General features: G+C 39.6%; 2 protein-coding genes across 3 annotated transcripts in view; both read right to left on the bottom strand.

The window, feature by feature from the left end:
* Window positions 1–404: 404 nt before the first annotated feature.
* Ch25h (cholesterol 25-hydroxylase) lies at window positions 405–2,989 on the bottom strand. The gene is made up of 2 exons (XM_005342995.5): window positions 2,184–2,989; window positions 405–1,860 (listed from the first exon to the last, which is right to left on the bottom strand). Exon 2 carries the CDS (start codon window positions 1,749–1,751, stop codon window positions 903–905), a length of 849 nt encoding a protein of 282 aa, XP_005343052.2. The 5' UTR covers window positions 1,752–1,860; window positions 2,184–2,989; the 3' UTR covers window positions 405–902.
* Window positions 2,990–8,848: 5,859 nt separating this feature from the next.
* Window positions 8,849–19,769, bottom strand: part of LOC101960702 (lysosomal acid lipase/cholesteryl ester hydrolase) — a 33,612-nt gene continuing 22,691 nt past the window's right edge. Inside the window, exons 7-10 of one of the 2 annotated variants that reach the window (XM_005333750.5) lie at window positions 18,782–18,928; window positions 17,397–17,468; window positions 11,202–11,273; window positions 8,849–10,327 (exon numbers count right to left, since the gene is read on the bottom strand). In XM_005333750.5, the coding sequence (XP_005333807.1) occupies window positions 10,094–10,327; window positions 11,202–11,273; window positions 17,397–17,468; window positions 18,782–18,928 (525 nt within the window). In that variant the 3' untranslated portion in view covers window positions 8,849–10,093. Of the gene's footprint in view, window positions 10,328–10,564; window positions 10,775–11,201; window positions 11,274–17,396; window positions 17,469–18,781; window positions 18,929–19,769 lie in introns of those variants that run through there. The other variant, XM_040272291.2, reaches the window with a different exon arrangement.

The raw sequence follows: 19,769 nt of genomic DNA, 5'->3' as shown, positions 1-19,769 counted from the left end.
TTGGATGGATCAGCTACTCTAATGAACGTAATACACTACCAATTTTGCAAAGAAAAGCACTCTTCTAATGCTGTAAGTCCTTCTACACACCCAACTTGAAATAAATCAATGATTGCCCAGTGTTGATTGCTCTGTAAAACTTTATAGAGTAATTGTATTGTTTGCCTGCTGTGCAGAAATTGCCTGGAAAATATTCAGAATGAGTGTTTTTCTTTCTGTGAAATATCTAGATCAAAACAGAGAGCCCCCCCTTCTCCTGTTTCCTTCTTTCTTCTAACCCCCTTCCCCACAAAACACCCCACCACCAGGTTCCTCTCTTTCCATGGTAAGCTCTGAAGCATTTGTCATCCCAGCTCTCCCTTCCCTGTTTAGTTATTTTTCATCAAAATGTCAGTGAACAGAAGCCCAGTACTTATTTGATTTACTTATTTCTTTCTCACTTTTTAAGCACAAATAACATTTCTTTCAATATAAATATACAATTCTATTAAAAATACAAAAAAGTACTATAATCTTAAGTCACTGTCCAGCAGGTACATGTTTATGAATAGAGTCAGAATTTAGATACTCCACAAAGATGCAACTCTATCCCAATTCTAAGACACTTTTAAACATAAGTCCTTGTTCCATAAACAAATCCTTTTAGAGATGCTTTAAATATGCCTGTGATAACTGTCTAAATTTATGTCAGCAATCAAGGTTATTGAAGTGAGCTAGAATTTGACACCAAGAATTCAATTGTATTATATACATATATTATATAAATTATTTTGTCAGATTGCAAAAATACATCAGATTTTGTCTATAACAGTTTTCATCAGTTAATAAGTTAAGTCTTTTTTTTTTTAAATAGCTCAGGTATATTGCTTCCGATTCGAGTGGGAAATGCAGAGCAGTCACGGTTAGGAGGGGCACCCACCACAGCCACAATTCCACCAAGCTGGCAGAGGTGCAGGGCGAAAGGTACCAAGTAATTTGTCCCAGTGTGTGAAGTAAGGGGCAAAGTTGCAATTGAACTGAGAGTGATGCAGATCGTGATGCGCCACGCCTCCATACCACCCGAAAGGCACTAGTCTGTGAGTGGACCACGGAAAGTCGTAGCCTGAGTGGTCCTCCACTGACAGCCAGATGTTGACCACATGGAAGATGAGGACGGTGAGCGGGTGGCACTTGAGGAGCTTGATGTTCACCAAGTCAAAGAAGCCCAAGGAAAACAACTCCCAAACGCTCATGTACTGCGTGGCCAGAGCGAACGAGGACGAGTTCTGGTGGTGCACCTTGTGAAAGGTGCGGTACAGCCAGGGCACTCTGTGGTGCAGCACGTGCCACACAAAGAATTCACCATCGAAGAGCAACAGGCAGAACACGATGTGGCTCACTAGCTCAAGCAGCTGGGGGGCTTCGGGTGGCAGGAGCTTGGGGCTGTGGACCCAGTGTAGCAGCGTTAAGGGGAACACGTACACCACGTGCTGGTAGAGAGTCTGTCGCAGGCAGGGCAGCAACTGCCGGGCTGATGGCGAAAAATCGGGATGAATCTTGTAGCGGCGCAGAGATGGAACCCAGGGGTTCAGGACGTCCAGCACCACGAAGGGGAGGCAGAAGCCCACATAGGTGATGACTGAGAAGAGGACGGGGAAGAAGGGCGACTGGATGAAAGCCTCCCAGGTCTTCAGGCGGTCCCAGAGCGGCTGCAGGAATAGCTGGCTGGAGCTGCAAAGCACCTGGAGTTCGGAGCTGTTGTAGCAGCTCATGATGAAGCTGTGCCTGGCAGCTGCAGCCGCGCGACTTTTCTTAAAGACTGGCGGCCCCGCCCCGAGTGATGTCAGCAGCCTTTTCACTCCTTTTCCAGGCTGCACGGAACTTGAATAAAGAACCCGCAGAGATGCTTAGTTGCTACAAATACACCCAAGCACAGCTGCCTCTAATGGCTTTTATACATGCATGTAAGTCAGAAACTTTTAATATGCATGAAGAATTATGTTCTCATTCATTTTTTTTCAATTGGCATGCAACTTACACTCAACATAATGTACAAATCTAACCTACGGCGTTGAGTTTCCATGAATTTTTGGCCACTCAACTTGTATTTTTAATGCATATATAAAACTGCATATATGTTTCCATCAAGACGCAAGCATAACTTCATTTAAAAAAGAAAAAGAAACTCTTTAAAAGAGTCGTACCTTGCGCCGTCCGAGTCTTCTGTGTGCTCGCTCTATAACGGTCTACACAGCAGCGAAAGGCAAAAGAATTGCTATGTAGAGGGGGCCTCGCATTCTTGGCTGTTCGCGGGTAACTGACGCTGGATATCATATAGGACACGTGGAGGGATGGGAAATTCCGTTGATTCCAGCGACTCCCGAAAGGAACTTTCCCTCCCGGCTCAACCCACCGTATGCAGACTTGCCGGGAAGATTCTGAGCTTGCAAGTGCAGACACTCGTGGCGCCGCGTCCAGCGCATCCAAGACCAGTGACCGGGAGCAGGAAGCATAGCAGTCTAGAGCGAGGGCTGCGACTGCAAGCCTTCACTTGCGTTGGGAGGCGGGGGAGCAGGCGGTGGGGGGATGCTTGGTTTAACACCCAGAGCCTGCACAGATCGGGCTAAGATGCCATTGCATCCCAGTATGGGGCAGAAGTTATTGAAAAAGTGAACCACCTACTTTGATTTGCAAGGGAATTCTTTGCGAGATCCTGAAGCTTCCCGGGAAGGCTGCGGAAAGTACAGAGGATCCCTTTCCTCCCCTGCTCTTCCATTGGCTGGATCCTCTGCACCAACTTTCCCGCAGCCCCGCACCGCCCTTCTCCAAATCACTCCGCGCCCAGAAAGCAAACTACCGACTCGTCTCTATCCCGTGGGTTTCTCAGCCACGAACTGGAGTCTCAGGGCCAGGAACTGAGCAGGAGGTCGGTACTAGGAGAGTTCTGCAGAGACTCTGGGAACAGTATAGAAACCAACCTTCGCGTTTAATTTAGGTGACTTACTCCAGACACAAGGGACCCCTAGTGGATAGAACTTTTGGACAAAAACCACTCCCCATTCCGGTTTTTCCTTCTTTTATCAATATGTTTGGGGCCGAAGCTTGCGTTTTCTTATCCGCCCGAAAGGGAAATAATAATAGCTGTCATCTTTGCAGCCTATTGTGAGCGTTAAATGGAAAAATAATAATGTCTACCATGTAACGTTCGCCTACTAGATGCTTGATATTGGCTAAGTGTTTTACTAGAAATGAGTTCATTCAATCCTCAAGAGCTGGGCTCCCCTTCTTCCAAGAAGTAGGCAATATTATTTTTGTGGGTTTATAGCAGCAAAACCACAGTGCTAACATACAGTAAACACACAAAATAAGTCACATATTAAATTTGTACTCTACATTTTACCTAAAGAATAATTGAGATGTTTGAAATTAAAATCAAGTAAGATTACAGAAAGAGAAATAAATATATATAAAGCCATTTGTTATGAGCAAATAATAAGTGGTATGAACATATAGACCAACAAACGAGCCTTAGATCTATAATATAGACAATTTATATATACATATGACAAAGAATAGGCCTTTTAATATATTTTTGTACATAGGACATATATATTTATAATAGATCAATTCATAATTCAAAACCTTCCAAGAAGCACATATCTCAGAAATTCTACTGATGGAATATGGCGGTCCTTAGATACCCACTCTCTAGAGCCCCTAGACAGTAGACTCTGACTCTTCAGTAACCTTTTTTTTTTTTTTAATTTTTGTTCTTTTGTTTTGTTTTAAAGTCCAGAGTGCCCGTGAGACTATTATTATATCCTGCTTGCATTTTTTTTTTTTTTTTTTTTTTTGCCATTGATAGTCTCAGAAGCAGCTCTGAGTTTCTTGACAGCCAATGCAAAAAGGAATGAGGACAGATTTTCTGATGCTGTTCTGAGGTCTAGATGGTAGCAGAAAACAAGTTGAAGGCAGGCTTCTGGCCTCCCTGCTGCCGGATTTCTTCCAATTAAATGCTGATAGACTTCTTCTCCATATACCCCTTCCCCATTCACTTCAAAGCCAATTTAGGAACTTTTCTCTTTTTTCATTCCATGGTCCTGCCCTTGATGCAGCAATTCAAAGGAAGAACCTTTTTTTTCTTCATTCCTGTGCCCTTCAGTGCCCCAACGGGACTACCACCGATCACTTTCTCAGAATTACAAATGAATTGTAAATATCACTCAGATTTATCCTCATCTAAAATTACCCTCAAATTTCCTTTTAGCACACCTTGTTCTTTTCTTGTAGTCCCATCTACCATGCTTGGATGCTTCAGATGCCCTTGCAGATTTTTTAAGATGGATGGCATTGGCAGGTCTGCTTAATTTGAATTAAGTTTTTAAATTTGCTGTCAGGACATCTCCTTTGAGCCCCAGCTCAAACCATCCCATTCCTTTCCTGCTTTGGTGGTTCTGTCCTCTGTCCCTATTAAAATACTCTACAAGTGCAGATTATATTAAGCCCTCCAAAACAAGACCTGGAAGCCAGGGCTTCAGACTGCTATGTCCCAACTCACCCACCTTACCTTGTGGCGCTTTGAAGCATAGCAGCTGTGCCTACACATACAGCCCACCAGGACAGAAGTTTGTGTGTAGTATACAGAAGCAATCATCTCAGGGAAATTGATCAGGTAAAATAGCTGTAATAGCTGTCTACTCATGTTGTGAAGGATGCTGAAAAAAATAGGCATAATATGTCAGGTGATCAAAAGCAATTAGTTGTAATGGACCAGAATAAAACTGATACATTTATAGGGCTGACTAAAGCACTCTTGAATTTGGCAAGCTTGTAGCTTTAATCATTCTCTATTTGCACAAAAATTTAATAGATTGCTAAGGGAACAGGTCTTTTTAGAGCCCAGGATATATCTTCTAGGACTTTTCCCCCACAATGCCAATCTTATCTTTGTGTATGGGGCGAGGGATGCTGAATCAGGGCCTGATATATGTTAAGCAAGTACTCTGCCGCTGAGCTTTACCCTCAGCTGCAAACACTGTATCTTCTATGTAATGGATGTTCAAAAGGTACTAAGAGCACATTTTTAAAGATATCCATTCAAAATTGAGGCTAAAAAAGTAGAATCATTCTTTTTCAGAGTGTTGATGTAATTTGGGTCTGTTCACCTACAGGGCAGTTTTCCACACAAAAGGGTGTTTTTTAAATTCAGATACCATAAGGACTTTGGCAACACTATTTATTGTAATTCTCTAGTTGATCATTACTTTCTGTGTATTATTTTTATCTTGGCATGCACTCTCTGTTGGGGTTGGGAAACAGGAATCCTTTCTTCTCTAGTTACCATAGGTGTCAAACACTTTTCTGATAGTACAGCAATCAAACCTATGCATATTTAACACAATCTCAAAGATATTTTTTCCAACTCTCCAAAAAACTTTGTATAGTGTCCTCCCCCCCACACACACACACATACACACGCAACAAATAAAGAACACAAAGTCAGAAAACCCTGTTATCAGTCACATTATCTCTTTTTTTAATGACATTTATGATTTTTTTCCTCCCAAAATGAAGTGAGACTGTTTTGGCAGCTATGTAACTAAAACAATATTCCTTAATATCAGAAATATGTAGTAATGTTAGACTTACATAGGTAGACTAACCTCAAAGATCAAAGTCTAATCCTGAATTTTAAAGGCTAAAGATTAAGACCCAGTCTCAGAAAAGTCAAAACTTGATAGGGTTAATAGTAAATTACAGCCAAATCAAGAGTGGAAGTGGAAGTTGGTGTCAGTTCTAAGCTAAGTATCTCTACAGGAGGAGTCTGGTGTTGGAAGGAGACACCAAAGTTACTTTTATTTGTCAATTTACAAAAGATTCAGAAAACATTAGTGAGCCATACAAAAAACAGTAAGTATGTTGATGAAGAACATAAGGAATGCCAACTCCCTTGAGATGCTGCTTGATGTTCTTATTTAGCTGGGTATTGATGCACAGAACTGATCAATCATGTGGCATATAAGTTGGGACTTGCACTGATATTCTTGGAACTCTCATCAACCTCTCAAAAACATTTAAAACATAAAAAATCATCCCTAATAAAAAGCATTACCATAGTCTATAGAGAAAACAGCACTCATTCCATACATCCAAGGGGTTGTTACAGTGATCAAAGCCTTATGCGAAGGCTTTAAAAAGTGAAGGCATACCATAAAATACAAACTTTTATTTTTAATAATTCTAGAAGAACTTGGCAGAAAAAAAGTTTTACTAGCTCAGTTTAGAATTGAACTTGACAACTGCACCTAGCACATTTCAATAAATATTCTTGAATGAACAACTGGCAATTTTTTCTTTTCATTGGAATAATTACAAACCCAGTGTTGCCTTTCAGGTGCCACAAGAGATCATAATGGCTCCACTTTTGGAAATCTCTCCAAGTGTAAAAATAAATAAATGAATAAATAAGTCAGTGGCAAAAGATTCAATTACCATACAGTTTTAAAAGTTTGCATTTAACAAATTAATGCCTTTAATAGCCACAAACACGAAATAATCTTCATTACTTGAAAATAATACACTAAATTTTAGTGCTTAATAAGTGTTAGGCTAGGTTAAAGCCTCCTCCACTGCCATCCACCCACTACTCAAGTCTAACATTCTGACCACTTATTCACTTAATAGGCATATTTTTATTTTCAGTTCACATTTGGAGGACAGTTATTCCTTGAGAATATTTTTCAGATGTTCTCCACTAGGCATAAAGTAGTCATAATCCTGAGTAGAAATGACCACAGTTGTAGCTGGCTTTACCCAACATCAAATTACCGACCTCCTAAAGCTGCAAAGGTGTAAAGTGGAGCAGGGGTTGGGGGTTTGGAAAGATATGTGAGATAAGCCAAGAGTGCCATCTTGTGGCCAATAAAAAAATGTTGGGTTTTTTTTTTTTTTTTTCCTATTCTCAATTCTGATTCCCTTGGAATCTGTTCATTTTCCCATGTGTACACGGTACCTTAGAAAGGGTTTCAGTTGGCAGAATATTAACCCGTCTTTTCCTTGGCCTAGAGGCGGGGCAGATGTTTGTGTTCTGCTCAACAGAAGGTGCATCAAAGCTAGTTGACAAAGAACAGAACTGGAACCCCCACCAAACTATCACAGAACTCCTGGTGGTTGATGATACAAATCTGAGCTAATGACGAAACAAAACTATATGAATGTGGCCAGGATGAGAAGGCCACAAAGGGTTCATGTCACCACATCCAGGGTAAGAGGCAATTGACAAAAGCAAATGAGCATTGTAACCCATACGGAGCAAGAACAGCTGTGCCATCATCACCTTTAGACTGGTCCAGCTACTCTGCTTTGGGAAAATTCCAATGCAAAGTTTGGAAAGAAGATGAAAAAAAAAAAAAAGGTGAAGAGCAGGCTTTGGAATGCATCCCTGTTCATTCCTCAGTCTGTCATTATGGGAGAACTTGATTGATCACAATTCTCAAGGGAATCTCTGGGAGCCCCACCCGCACCCCATGGTGGCAACCAGTGCTAGAGAAACCAAGTCATCCATGAACTAAAGCCATTCTGGAAAGCTATCCCCACTAACTGGTGAAAACAGAAAACAACAACACCCAGTCACTGGCCCCTTCTTTTCATCTCTACCCAGGTAGGGAAACTCTATATCATTGGCCAAATCAGTTGGTTTGGCTAAAGAAGAAAGAAGGGCTGCTGGAGAGATTCGTGGCCAGCAAGGCAGGTGGCATCCTCCTGGGGATGCCCACTCTTGTGTGGCTGCCATAAAAAAACACAATAATTTTGTGTCAGTCCTTAGACCCTTTCGGGTGTCACTTGCACATCTAACTCAACTTGGCTAAATGAAGAAGTCCTCTGTTTCCACACACTTGTCAGTACACATGCATCTATTGACTCTTATACTCTGGGCTCTTTGTTGGACTCTGAGTACAGAGATGAGTAAGATATATGTTCTGCCCCCAGGTTCACGGAGTAGTGGAGATTTCACTGGGCCTTGAATCTGTGTTTTGGGGGTCCTAGGGTGTGAGCTGTCTCTACCGGCCTCTGTTGCCTCATCTGTTCAAGGAGAGCATTGGGTAGACAGTCCTAGAATCCACAGTGCTACCTGCAGCCAGCCACTGCCTGCAGATGGAGTTCACACTGCCTACTCTCCACTCACAGCCTATGATGGTTTAGATACGAGGTGTCCTCCAGAAGCCCATGTGTGAGACAACGTAAGAATTGTTCAGAGGTGGAATAGTTGGATTCGAAGAGTTGTGACCTAATCAATGGATTAATCCATGGATCTGGATTAACTGGGTGGTAACCATAGGTAGGTGCGGAGTGGCTAGAAAAGGTAGGTCACTGGAGCATGGCTTTAGGGTATATAATTTGTCCCTGCTGAGCAGAGCTCTTTCTGCTTTTTATTGGCCATGTCCTGAGCAGGTTTTGTCTGCCACGCCATTCTACCATAATGTTCTTCCTCACCTTCAGCCCAGAGTTTATGGAGTTGGAGGATCATGGACTGAACCTCTGAAACTGTAAGTCAAAATAATGTAATAATTTTTTATCAGATGTTTTAGCCACAGCAACAGAAAAGCTGACTAAAACACAGCCTCATTAACAGGGACCACACAGGACAACATCTGAGCCAATGTTTCCAGACCATCTTCTAAGCCTCCTTAGGCTGGAGATCCCTTTCTCCTCCCCATGGAGAGGAACAAACATTCACGGACTATATCAGTGACATTCACGAAGGGGACAGAGGATGGGGAGATGAGAAAGAAAAGCGTGAATCCTGGCCAAAGAAAGGAGAAGAATAGAATGGCCATTAAATAAAGGGAAACACATGACACACACAAAATCCTTCAGGCCCATGAGGCTCACTGAGTTTTATTGAAAAGTTCAAAGAGGACCCTGTAAATGTTACAAGCAGTATTAGTCTGCCTGTATGTATCAGCCAACACAGCAAGAATTGTTACTGTAGCTACTGTGACTATATCAGAACATCTGCAAGCCCGTCCTGTCCATCCCACAGTATGATAAGGAAACAAAGCAAAGACGACACATAGGGGCTTCCTGACACTGTGATGCAGAACAGGCTTATTACAAATGATTATTACACAAACAAAACTCAACAAGCGAAGTGAATTCCTGAGCTGAACTTGAAACTGAAAATGTCCACGTTAACTTTTCACTTGAGTGAAAATGAATGAGGATATTTCCTGCAGAGGCCACAGGACTCCAGCTTCACACAGACGGGATGTCCTCACTGAGCTGCAGCAGTTGGTTCAGAGTTGGTTCATGTCGGGAAAAAGTAGTGGTCATGCCTCTTCACAGGACTTTCCTTCCTTGACAAGTAGAATTATGGCCTGCCACATCATCAGGAGTTCATGAACAAAAACATTTGAGTGTTCCAGTCTTCAAGCTATTCATAACACAGGCTTTTAAAACAGTGCAATCTGTTTCTGAAGGTTCTGGCCAACTATTTTTGCTTGAGCTGAACAATCTAAACATTTGTCATTTATGTTGGATGAAACTTATTATGGAATATTTATTACTGGCACAGCGGCGATATCACTGGGTTTGACTAGGTACCTAATGCATTAAAAAAAATGAAAAAGTGTCATTTGGATTCCCCCAATACAAGCCCATTGGACTGGAGAGCACTTTAAGGCAAGAAGATGAAAACTGGATGCTTTCACACCTGCGTTTAAATCAATGACAGATTATTTAACATCAACCAATACAGTTTAAAATTTCCAAACATATGTGTTAATTTGTCCTGAATAAGAATAAAAACATAATAGATTTTAAACTGTAAGGAGAAACAGAATGGTTTCTTTTCATATGTCAGTGATATTTGTAAAAAAAAAAAAAAAAAAAAAGACAACACTAGGGTTGAGACACTTGCTTCAGGTTCAGCCATAATTAAACAAAATATACTCAGGGTATTTTATTCTTAACTTGAGAGAATTGAGCATCTTCAGAGTAATAATTGTCTTGCATATAAAAATATAAAAGACCTGAGAAAGGAAAACCAGTATTTTAAGCAATGAAGCAAACACATTTTCTCGAGACTCAATGACACACATCTCAAGTCTGCATTTCACTGGTACTTCCTCATCAGATTGATAATTTCACTATACATCTGCCAAGGGGCATCCAGGCCCCAGATAAAGTCAAGATGTTCCCACTCTGGAATGCGCTTGTGGTACACCAAGTTGGTGATCTGAGTCAGTAAGATTTTGACATCTTTGTCGTCTGCAAGCCAGTCCTGACCCCCGCTCCACACTGCAGTGGGCACAAGCATGTCTTTTACATTGTACAAGGGAGGATAACTCTACAATGAAAAAAAAAAAAAGAAAAATGAAACAAAACAGAACCATGGAGTGCTTTATTATTTTGTGATCATTTTCAAATTCACAATAAACCATCTCCATTAAACTCTATCTACTAAGTCTGATCTGAGTATAAGAAACCAGATTTTGAAAATCACTTTCAGTATACTTTTCAGGTGGCCATTATCCGAACAACAACAACAACAAATTCAACCCACCATGAAAGAATACAAGATGTGGACCTTGAGCACAGTAATGACTTTAATTCTCACTGAGGAAGGTATTATTTTCCGCAGGGAGTAGATGTGAAGCAGGAGAACCAACTGGTTCTGAAAGAGCTTTGGAGTCATATCCTCCTCCTTTCTCCTTTTTGGTGTGGAATGAATCATAGAAATTCTCTAAGCCTCAGTTTCTTCATCTTTAAGTCAGATACCATCATGTCTATGTCACTAAGTTGTTATGAGAATCAAATATGAAAAACACAGGTAAAACATCGTACACTTTAATACTGGTACATTTAGCATTTAAAAAAAATAGGAATTATATTAATCCAGGGAGGAGACATAGCAATCTAATATGGCCGAAGCCCTACAGCTAACAGGTAATGGACCTGGGAATCTTGCTCTCTGCTCTGTGTTCATGGCCACTGTGAATAACACATGGCAGTGATGGTTCTTGTTTAGAGCCAGCGAAAGGACAATGAGAAAAAGCCCAACTGTAAAGCCTGGGTCACTCTGGAGTGGTCTGAAGGAAGACAAATGTCATCTCTCCTGGGCATGACCTATGGCACCCAAGCCAACCAGAATCTAGTAACACAGGCTGGCTTCCCAGACGAGTCTTCAGGGCCCATTTCAATTAAAAAACTGAAAACTTTACCTGGTTGTAATGAAGATAATTCTTGGCACTGCTTCCCCAGTCAAAGGCTTGAAACTTTTGGAATTTAACAAACTAAAAGAGAATTTGGAAAAACAATTATCTCACGTAACAGTTTGAGAAAACATTATAGGTTGCTAGAGTTAACCTTATGTCCTCAGAAACAATTTTATACCAAAATCCAGATTCACTCTTCACTTCTAAATTGTTCTTTGAAACAAAATGGAACCGTTTTGTTCTATTTACTACATGACTCAGTTTCCCACTCAATGTTGGAAAATAGCTGCTACATGACACGAGAAAGCAGTTGTACACGTATGCTGCGGATTACTCGGGAAAGACAGCTGTTCCTGTTAGTTGAACTTTTATTTATATGAATGCTTTCCACTGAAATTTGTATCTTGGACTTTTTCAAAAAGTTCATGATTTTACTTCACATAATGCTATTTTAATCATGGGCTGCATATGATGGTACTCCTATAAGATTCTATCACCAAGTTACATTATAACCATGTTGGTTTGTGTAAGTACACTCTATGATGCTTGCACAATGATGAAATTGTGCAATGATACATTTTTCAGAATGCATGTATACCTGTTAAAGAGATGCCTGCTTGTATACATACAAAGAAAATCCTATTTTCTGCATGTATATCTACCCTACTTGTCTATTATATTTTAAAATATAATATACTTAAAATATTAAGTATATATAAAATACTTAATATTTTAATAATATTATTGACTTAGGGCTTTTTCCTAATATCTGGTACCACTATAATCACAAAATGATAACATATGCCAGTGTGATTCTGAGTTGGGGAATTCTACAACTATGAAATAATAATTTATATGAAATTTAATGTATGCATATTTAGAAAGGCATGATAGATATTAATTAAAAAGTCATTTATTTATGAAGTTTGAATGAATACAAAATTCATACTTCCTACTGAATTAAAGCCAAAATTTCCAAGTTAAATAAATTGGAAACTACAAGTTTTGGCCACATGGTGGCGCCCAGCAAAAAAAAATGCAGACATTCTTTGTCAGAAATGCTTTTGATTTATGTGAAGCTTCAGTTCTTATCAATTGTAAAAAAAAAAAAATTGTATTGCTTGATGTAATAAAAGAGTGTGAGTCTGGATACTACAGGGGATTGCTACATGAGAAATGGTTATCATTTGAATTTTGCTATTTAAAATGACAGACACTAAATAACTGTGGCATATTTTATGGATTTGTAGTCCTGGGAATGCATCTATCCCCTGTCTCTGATTCAGCAATGCAAACTGTTCTGCCATGGTGCTCAAGACAGCAGTTTACCACCTCCTCACACATGTCTTTCAGCATTTGTACACAGCACCAAGTGTGAGTATAAAATACAGAGGGAAAACTTGCTCATAGCTCTGACTGACCTTCTAAACCTGACTTTTGTCCTCAGAATCACTAAGCACTTCAAGTTAACCACTTGAAAAGGCAACTCCAAAGGAGGGAAGTGTGAAGATTACTTACAGTAACAAACAACCTGGAAATAAAGTAAAGCTCAATTATAGATATATGTTACATCAAACTTCAAAAACAGTATGTAATGCCACAAGTATAAAAAATACAAACAGAAAACAGCTTATAAACAAATTCCATAAATAATACTAAGAGGAAAAAGTCTTAAAATTGATTACACGCTATGGTCGTACTTCTGTGATAATCCCATGTAGATAAAAATCAGAAGGAAATGTTCACAATATTTATAGTATTAAAACAGCTTTAAAATGACATGTAAAAATGAGTTTTAGTTCTTAATTGATAATGAAAATTTTAAATTGGCTAAACTTTTCTAAAGTATACCACATATCAGAAATCTTAAAGAAATGTGTACCTTCCCACCACCCAGTCTACTCCTATGAATGTGTCATCCTAAAAAAAATAAAATTCCTGATGAATAAAATAGATTCATATACAATACAAGAATATTCCTCCCAGTATGTTTCACTATTGCAAAAATACTACCATGGCAAAAAATAAAATTCACACAACAGAAAACTGTCCATTACAAATACTTTTAAAATCAGTTATGATCTGGAAAGGCATTTTTAATTATAGAAGAGACTAATTTTTCCCCAGTACCCATTCTCGTCTTCTTCCTTTCAGTAATGGAATCCCTAAAGATTTCTTGAAGCATATGGCAGCCAGGTTAGAAACCACGTCTGCATCCCCCGTGAACAGCCACACGGTGGCTGAGCCTCTCACTTCTCAGCAATCTCCTTCAGACAGAGCCACCTGCCCTGAGCCTCCTGTCTCCCACCTCCCTGTGGGCTGGGACAGACATGGCAGTGATTCATCTTCAACCCACAGAGAAGGTTTGTATCCTGAGGGTAGCAAAGCTGCAGACAGGATCTGCATGACCTCAGGGAGATACACACACCTCCCTCCCCCAGCCTGTCCCTTGTTCTTTGAATTGTATTATGAGAAAAAACAAACTATTCATTTCCGGCTATATATTAAGGTTTCTGATGAAGCAATTAAGCCTGTATCTAACAAATACAATGCTATTTTAACTAAATGAAAATAACTAAAAAGCACATCCAGTATGATTCTGCTTTTGTAATGAAAATGATTATTTTTTTTAAAAAAAAAACTATGATTATATCAAAATATTAGGAGTGGCTACTGCTTGGTAGTAGAAATACAATTTTTTTCTCATACTCATGTATGTTCTAAATTTCATAAAATATATGTTGCTTATAGAATAAATAAAAAGTATACTAAATGTTTCTGGTGGTATTAAAAAGCCAATCAAATGTACACTTTGGCTTTTCTTCTTTTTATGCAATGTTTCAAACAATAGAGAACATCAAAATGGTCTAAGGTATTTATTAAAATGAAGATCCCAGGGGCACATCTTAAAAAATTCAGATTCTCAACAGGTCTAGGATAGGCCCCAGAATCTGCATTTTTATTGGCATCCTGAATAAGTTGTTACCAATACTTTTAAGATAAGTTAGGGCTGGCCTTCTTCCAACAAGCAAATACCTGGGCTCTGGACTGATAGGAGAGGGGAAGATAATAACAAGAGGCTTGGCTTAGATGATCTCTGAAATTCATCAGGATTAAGAAGAAAACAGGAAGAACTGTAAACTAGATTTAACAAGTGAAGCCTCACCCAGCAGGCACCAAGGCTGCCTCTGGCCAACAGCCTGGAGGACAGGGGACTAAGGAGAGATCACTATGAAACAGCTGTACAAAGCAGCTCTTGTCCTGACAAGGGCAGAGTGAGCAGAAGGCAGAGGGCCAGGCTGCCTTCTGCAATGAACCTGGAGTTTGGAAATGTTCTAGAGGCATGCTCCAGTGAAGTTTAAACTGAAAGCCACAACAAGGTCACAACCGGGCCTGCGTGCAGTGTGGTGGACCTCAGCCCACAGCCTTTGACCTGGACTGGCTGCTTAGTAAAAGGGCCTGGGGACAAGAGCAGAAGCCTGATTATAGCCAATCCAACCACACTAACCGCAAAAGGCCTGGGACACAGAAGGTGAAGCCAGGCCACCGTGTTGTATACACAGAGCTGTCTTGGGACGGCTGTGGTTTCCACGTTCCAAGGACCCCTAAAAGCCAGGGTCTGGTGGTCACCGACTTTGCTGAGCCATGCGGCATATCGCATGTGGGCTCCTGGCAGTCACTAAGCTGGGAAGTAGCTCAGACCTGCCTTCAGCTGGGCTCAGTCACCCTCCATGCATCTCAAGGAGCACACTAACTCCTCAGGTGACAAAAACTGGGACTTTTTGAGGTGCATCCATTAATAATGGATACGTAATAATGTTTGAAAATGTAAGGGAATTTTGGTGTCAATATATGTGAAGGAAAAAAAGTGGTTATAAACAGAAATGTGACTAAGGAGGAGAGCAGGGGCCCGAACGAAGATCAGCTGTGAACTGGAGGGCTTTTGAAGATCTAGGGCATTGCTTACGTGATATAGGTGTGCTGCCAGCAGGGACGACATGCATCCTGGGGGACCCTCTTCTAAGCCATGGCCAACTCTGACCTGTAACAGTCAGCCTCCAGTCACTAGAAAGAGCCTCAGGCCAGGTCCTAGACCTTTAGAGATGAGGCGGGAGTGGAGGTGGGGTGTTCATGTTAATAAGTGTTTAAAAACATACTCCCAACAGACAGGGCTCCTGGGACAACTGAGGAAGGAGGCTAAAGCATCGGTAATGTCCCCAGTCAGCGACTCCCAAACCTGGTTGGGGAGAAGAATCTGCCAGGCAGAGTTTGAAAAAATGCTGATACTCAGAAATAAAAAGGGCTGGCCTACTGAGCCTCCAGAATAAAAAAGAAATGACCTACTGATAAACACAACGTGGGCAAATCTCCAAATAATTAATAATAATAGTAATTAATAATCTCACCAATATGAATTAACTGGGTGGTAACTGTAGGCAGGTAGGTAGGATGTGGCTGGAGAAGGAGGTCACTGGCGAGTGTGCCTTTAGGGTATATATTTTGTCCCTGGTGGGTAGAGCTCTCTCTCTCTGCTTCCCGTTTGCCAGGTCCTGAGCTGCTTCCTTCTGCCACAGCCTCCCACCATGATATTCCGCCTCACCTTGTGCCCAGAGCTGTGGAGCCCGCCCTCCGTGGACTGAACCTGTGAAATCATGAGCCAAAACAAACTTTTTCTCTCTTATTCTCCTCTTGTTTCCTCCACTTTTAGTTCTGGTCAGGTCTTTGGGTCACAGCAACAAAAGGCTGACTAAAATAGCCTGAGGGGACTTTTGTGAGGCAACATTTGCAGTTCACTATCTTGATGAAGGTGATGACTTCACAGGTGTGTACCTATGCCGAAATGTATCAAAGGGCACCCTTTAAATATGCTGTCACTTGTACCTCAATAAAGCTGTTAAAATAAAATGTAAGTGCAGATTCTGCAGTCCAAATGAATTAGAATCCCTGGGGATGGAACACAAGAATCTTTCTGTTTTTTTTTTAAGCCTAAATTGTAGCCAGTTCTACAAACCCAAGTCTTGTTACTTCTTTAAGCCATATTTTATTAAGAGGTCTATGTCTAGCTAGGCCAGCAGTGCCTGTAGTTCCAACTGCTTGGGAGACTAAAGAGGGAAGATCAGTTGCACACATGAGTTCAAGAAAAACCTGGCAACATACTGAGACCCTGTCTCAAATAAATATATAAATGAACAAATAAAAATAAAAGGTGTACTTTTTAAAACAATTCAGCAATTCCAATGCAAGCAGTGACTACCAGGTGCTTGGAAATTACTTAAGGTGCTTGGAAATTATCATCATTTACAGCATCTGGGTTTAGAGCTTAAACAATAAATTGTTCCATATTTTTAAAAAAGTTACCTGGGGAAAAAAATATATCCAGAGGTGGAAATGAGTCCCTAACATATTGTCAGATAGAAAAAGAAGAGCAAATTGTAAAATACTAAGGAGAAAATCTATTTCTACTTTTACTATTTCTAACTTCTTCTTTTAGAAATGATATGCAGCAAGAGGTATAGAGCAGAATGCAGAGACATTTCACATCTCTAAATGAATTTTTCTTATCTGAGTGGGGTTATGTAATAAGTCTATTTTCAAGATAATTTTTATTTTTTGTTTAAATACAGTTTCTAAATTTTCTAGAACACATATGTATTACTTATGCAATAAAATGATCAAAACTTTATCTTTAAAGTTAATGGCCTCCACACACATCCATGATTGTCTTAACTCTGGTTTTTCCACGGAAGTCATATTGTGTCCTTAGGTCAATGTTGAAATTGCAGTGTCTATCTCCAAAGCTGCCCTACTATTATGTTTTATGAAGTAATGCAGAAATACAATAAATCTTAGACTCAATGAAAAACAAATGAAGAGAAGAAGGAGGAAGAAGGAAAGAAGAAAATACATAAATCTGAGATGCAAATAAACAACAGGGAAAGGAATGGGAGGAAAAAAGAAAAAAGTCAACTCCAAAAGCTGTTTGGGAAATCACTACATAATATGATCTGTCTCACAGAGGCTAACACAAGCAACACCAATAGAATAGCAAGGCCCTGCGACCGTGGGCAAGGATACCAGATCAGATTTGTAAGCAGGTGGTTTTTGTCTTTGAGAAAGGTTTGCAGAGAGATGCTTCCAGGAATCCCCAGCCTTTCCAAAACTAACTTCACATGACCCAACCTGCTCTCCTGGAATGCTTACCTGGCCCCAGTGTAACATGTTCTGCACAGAAGTTCCAGCGGGATTGTGTGCTGTATACACATCCACTCTTGACTGCAAAATATAAAAGATGAATTAAAGAATAAAAATAGCATCAAGGCAACATTGATAATGAACATATTTTTCTCCTCAAAGCATTAAAAATTACAAATCCATAATCTCAAATATATGGAAAAAATTTTGAGTGTAAATAAGTCCCATTTGATCAACCACATACACAGATTATTCACAAACAAAATACAATAATAGAGTAAGTGTGAAGCTGTGCAAGTGGAGATCATAGGTCGTTTTACTTTTTTCTTCATGCTTTCCTGAATTTCCAAGATTTTAAACAACAATCATTTTTCTTTAGTCAGAAAAACAAAAATCAAAATCACTTTTAAAAATTCCCTAGAGCTTTCATTTTAGAAATTTTAAAACTATTTTCAGAATGCAACATTAAAAACTATAAAACATATTTAAAAACACCAGTATATTGCTGGCCAAGAGTTTATATTTTATGAAACAAGTGAATAAATATATACATACACGAATATGTGAATGAATGTGTGCACTGTGTGCTTGGAAATGAACACTCTAAATTTTTTAAAAAATATTTATTTTTTTAGTTGTACTTGAACACAATACCTTTATTTATTTACTTTTATGTGGTGCTGAGGATCGAACCCAGGCCTTGCACATGCTAGGTGAGCACTCTACCGCTGAGCTACAATCCCAGTCCCTGAACACTCCAAATTTAAGAATGCCTATTGTGGGGTTTTTTTAAAGATATTTTTAAAGATGGACACAATATTGGGGCTGGGGATGTGGCTCAAGCGGTAACGCGCTCTTCTGGCATGGCAGGGCGCTGGGTTCAATTCTCAGCACCACATAAAAATAAAATAAAGATGCTGTATCCATTGAATACTAAAAAATAAATAATAAAAATTCTCTCTCCTTCTCTCTCTATCTTAAAAAAAAAAAAAAAAGATGGACACAATACCTTTACTTTATTTATTTTAATGTGGTGCTGAGGATCGAACCCAGTGCCTTTCGTGTACAAGGCAAGCGCTCTACCATTGAGCTATAACCTCAGCCCCATGCCTATTATGTTTTTAAAGAGAAATGAATCATTAGAATAACTTATAAATATCATAACTTTAATAGTGACAAATCCTCTATTCAATAGTCTCCATATGACAGCTGGCCTGAGGACAGCAGCAATACTATTGGCACTTGTGGAATCTGATTCTGATGCCTCTTATACCAAAGATACTTCAGAGCTGCTGAGGTCATTCCTGCATCTTCCACATTACTTAATACAAATGAGCACAGTCAGATACCATCACTGAAAATTTAACGCAAGTTTTATCATCGACATAACATACCATATTCAAATTCTTCTCATTAAATCCACACAGAAGAAAAAAGATATTTCCACAAAGCTCCTTCAAAATGACATGGGTGCAAACGTGGATACCCAGCCACTTCAAAACTTCATTCTGGGGAAGAAATTCTTTGTGTCCAAATATTTCCTACAAAATAAAAAGAAACCCAAGAATATCTTAGCATTTTATCTGGTATGCAAGCTTCCACAACCCAACTCAGAAAGTACAGACACATTGCAATCCTTTCATGTGGTCTCAGGAGCAAAATGGTAACCAGCTGACATTCAAACCAGGGTATTTATGCAAAAAGTTGCCTAGCCAAAACCAGATGTGTTACAGATGTGCACTTAAATTCTCAAAGCGAAACCCAGAGGCAGAAGTTAAATAAATTTACAACAGACTTTTACAAAGGTAAAAGGGCTTTGGCCAGTCATCTAAGACTACCCCCAAATGGGTTTCATTGTCTCTGATGGATCCTTGGTGACCTCTGAGAAATAGTTGAGGCTGTAGTTGATCAAGCAATGTCTGCTAGGTATGCGTTTATCTAATCTGATATGGGCCAAATCCAGTCCACAGCTTGTTGGGTTTTTTTTAAATATTTTAATTTTATATATATAATTTTAATCATTTTAAATGTTCAGTTCAATGGCATTAACTACATTCACATTACTATACAACTATCATTACTGTCCATCTCCAGAATTTTTGAAAGTGTTTCCTAGTCTGAAACTCTCTTCCCATTAAACAATTACTTCCCCTTACACCTTTCCCCAGCATTGCCTGTTTTTATAAGTAAAGTTTTATTGTCACACAAGCACAATGTTTCTTTATGTACTGTTTCTGGCTGCTTTCTCAATACAACAGCAGTGTAGGGTTTACAACAAACACCATATTGCCCACAAAGCCAAATATATTTACAATCTGTCTCTTTGCAAAAGAAGTTTGCCAACCCCTAAGCTATAACCCCAGCCCCATGCCTATTGTGTTT

This window comes from Ictidomys tridecemlineatus, chromosome 1 (genome assembly GCF_052094955.1).
Source record: "Ictidomys tridecemlineatus isolate mIctTri1 chromosome 1, mIctTri1.hap1, whole genome shotgun sequence".
In the NCBI taxonomy this organism is placed as follows: Eukaryota; Metazoa; Chordata; class Mammalia; order Rodentia; family Sciuridae; genus Ictidomys; species Ictidomys tridecemlineatus.
This window is presented reverse-complemented; position numbering and strand designations above follow the sequence as displayed.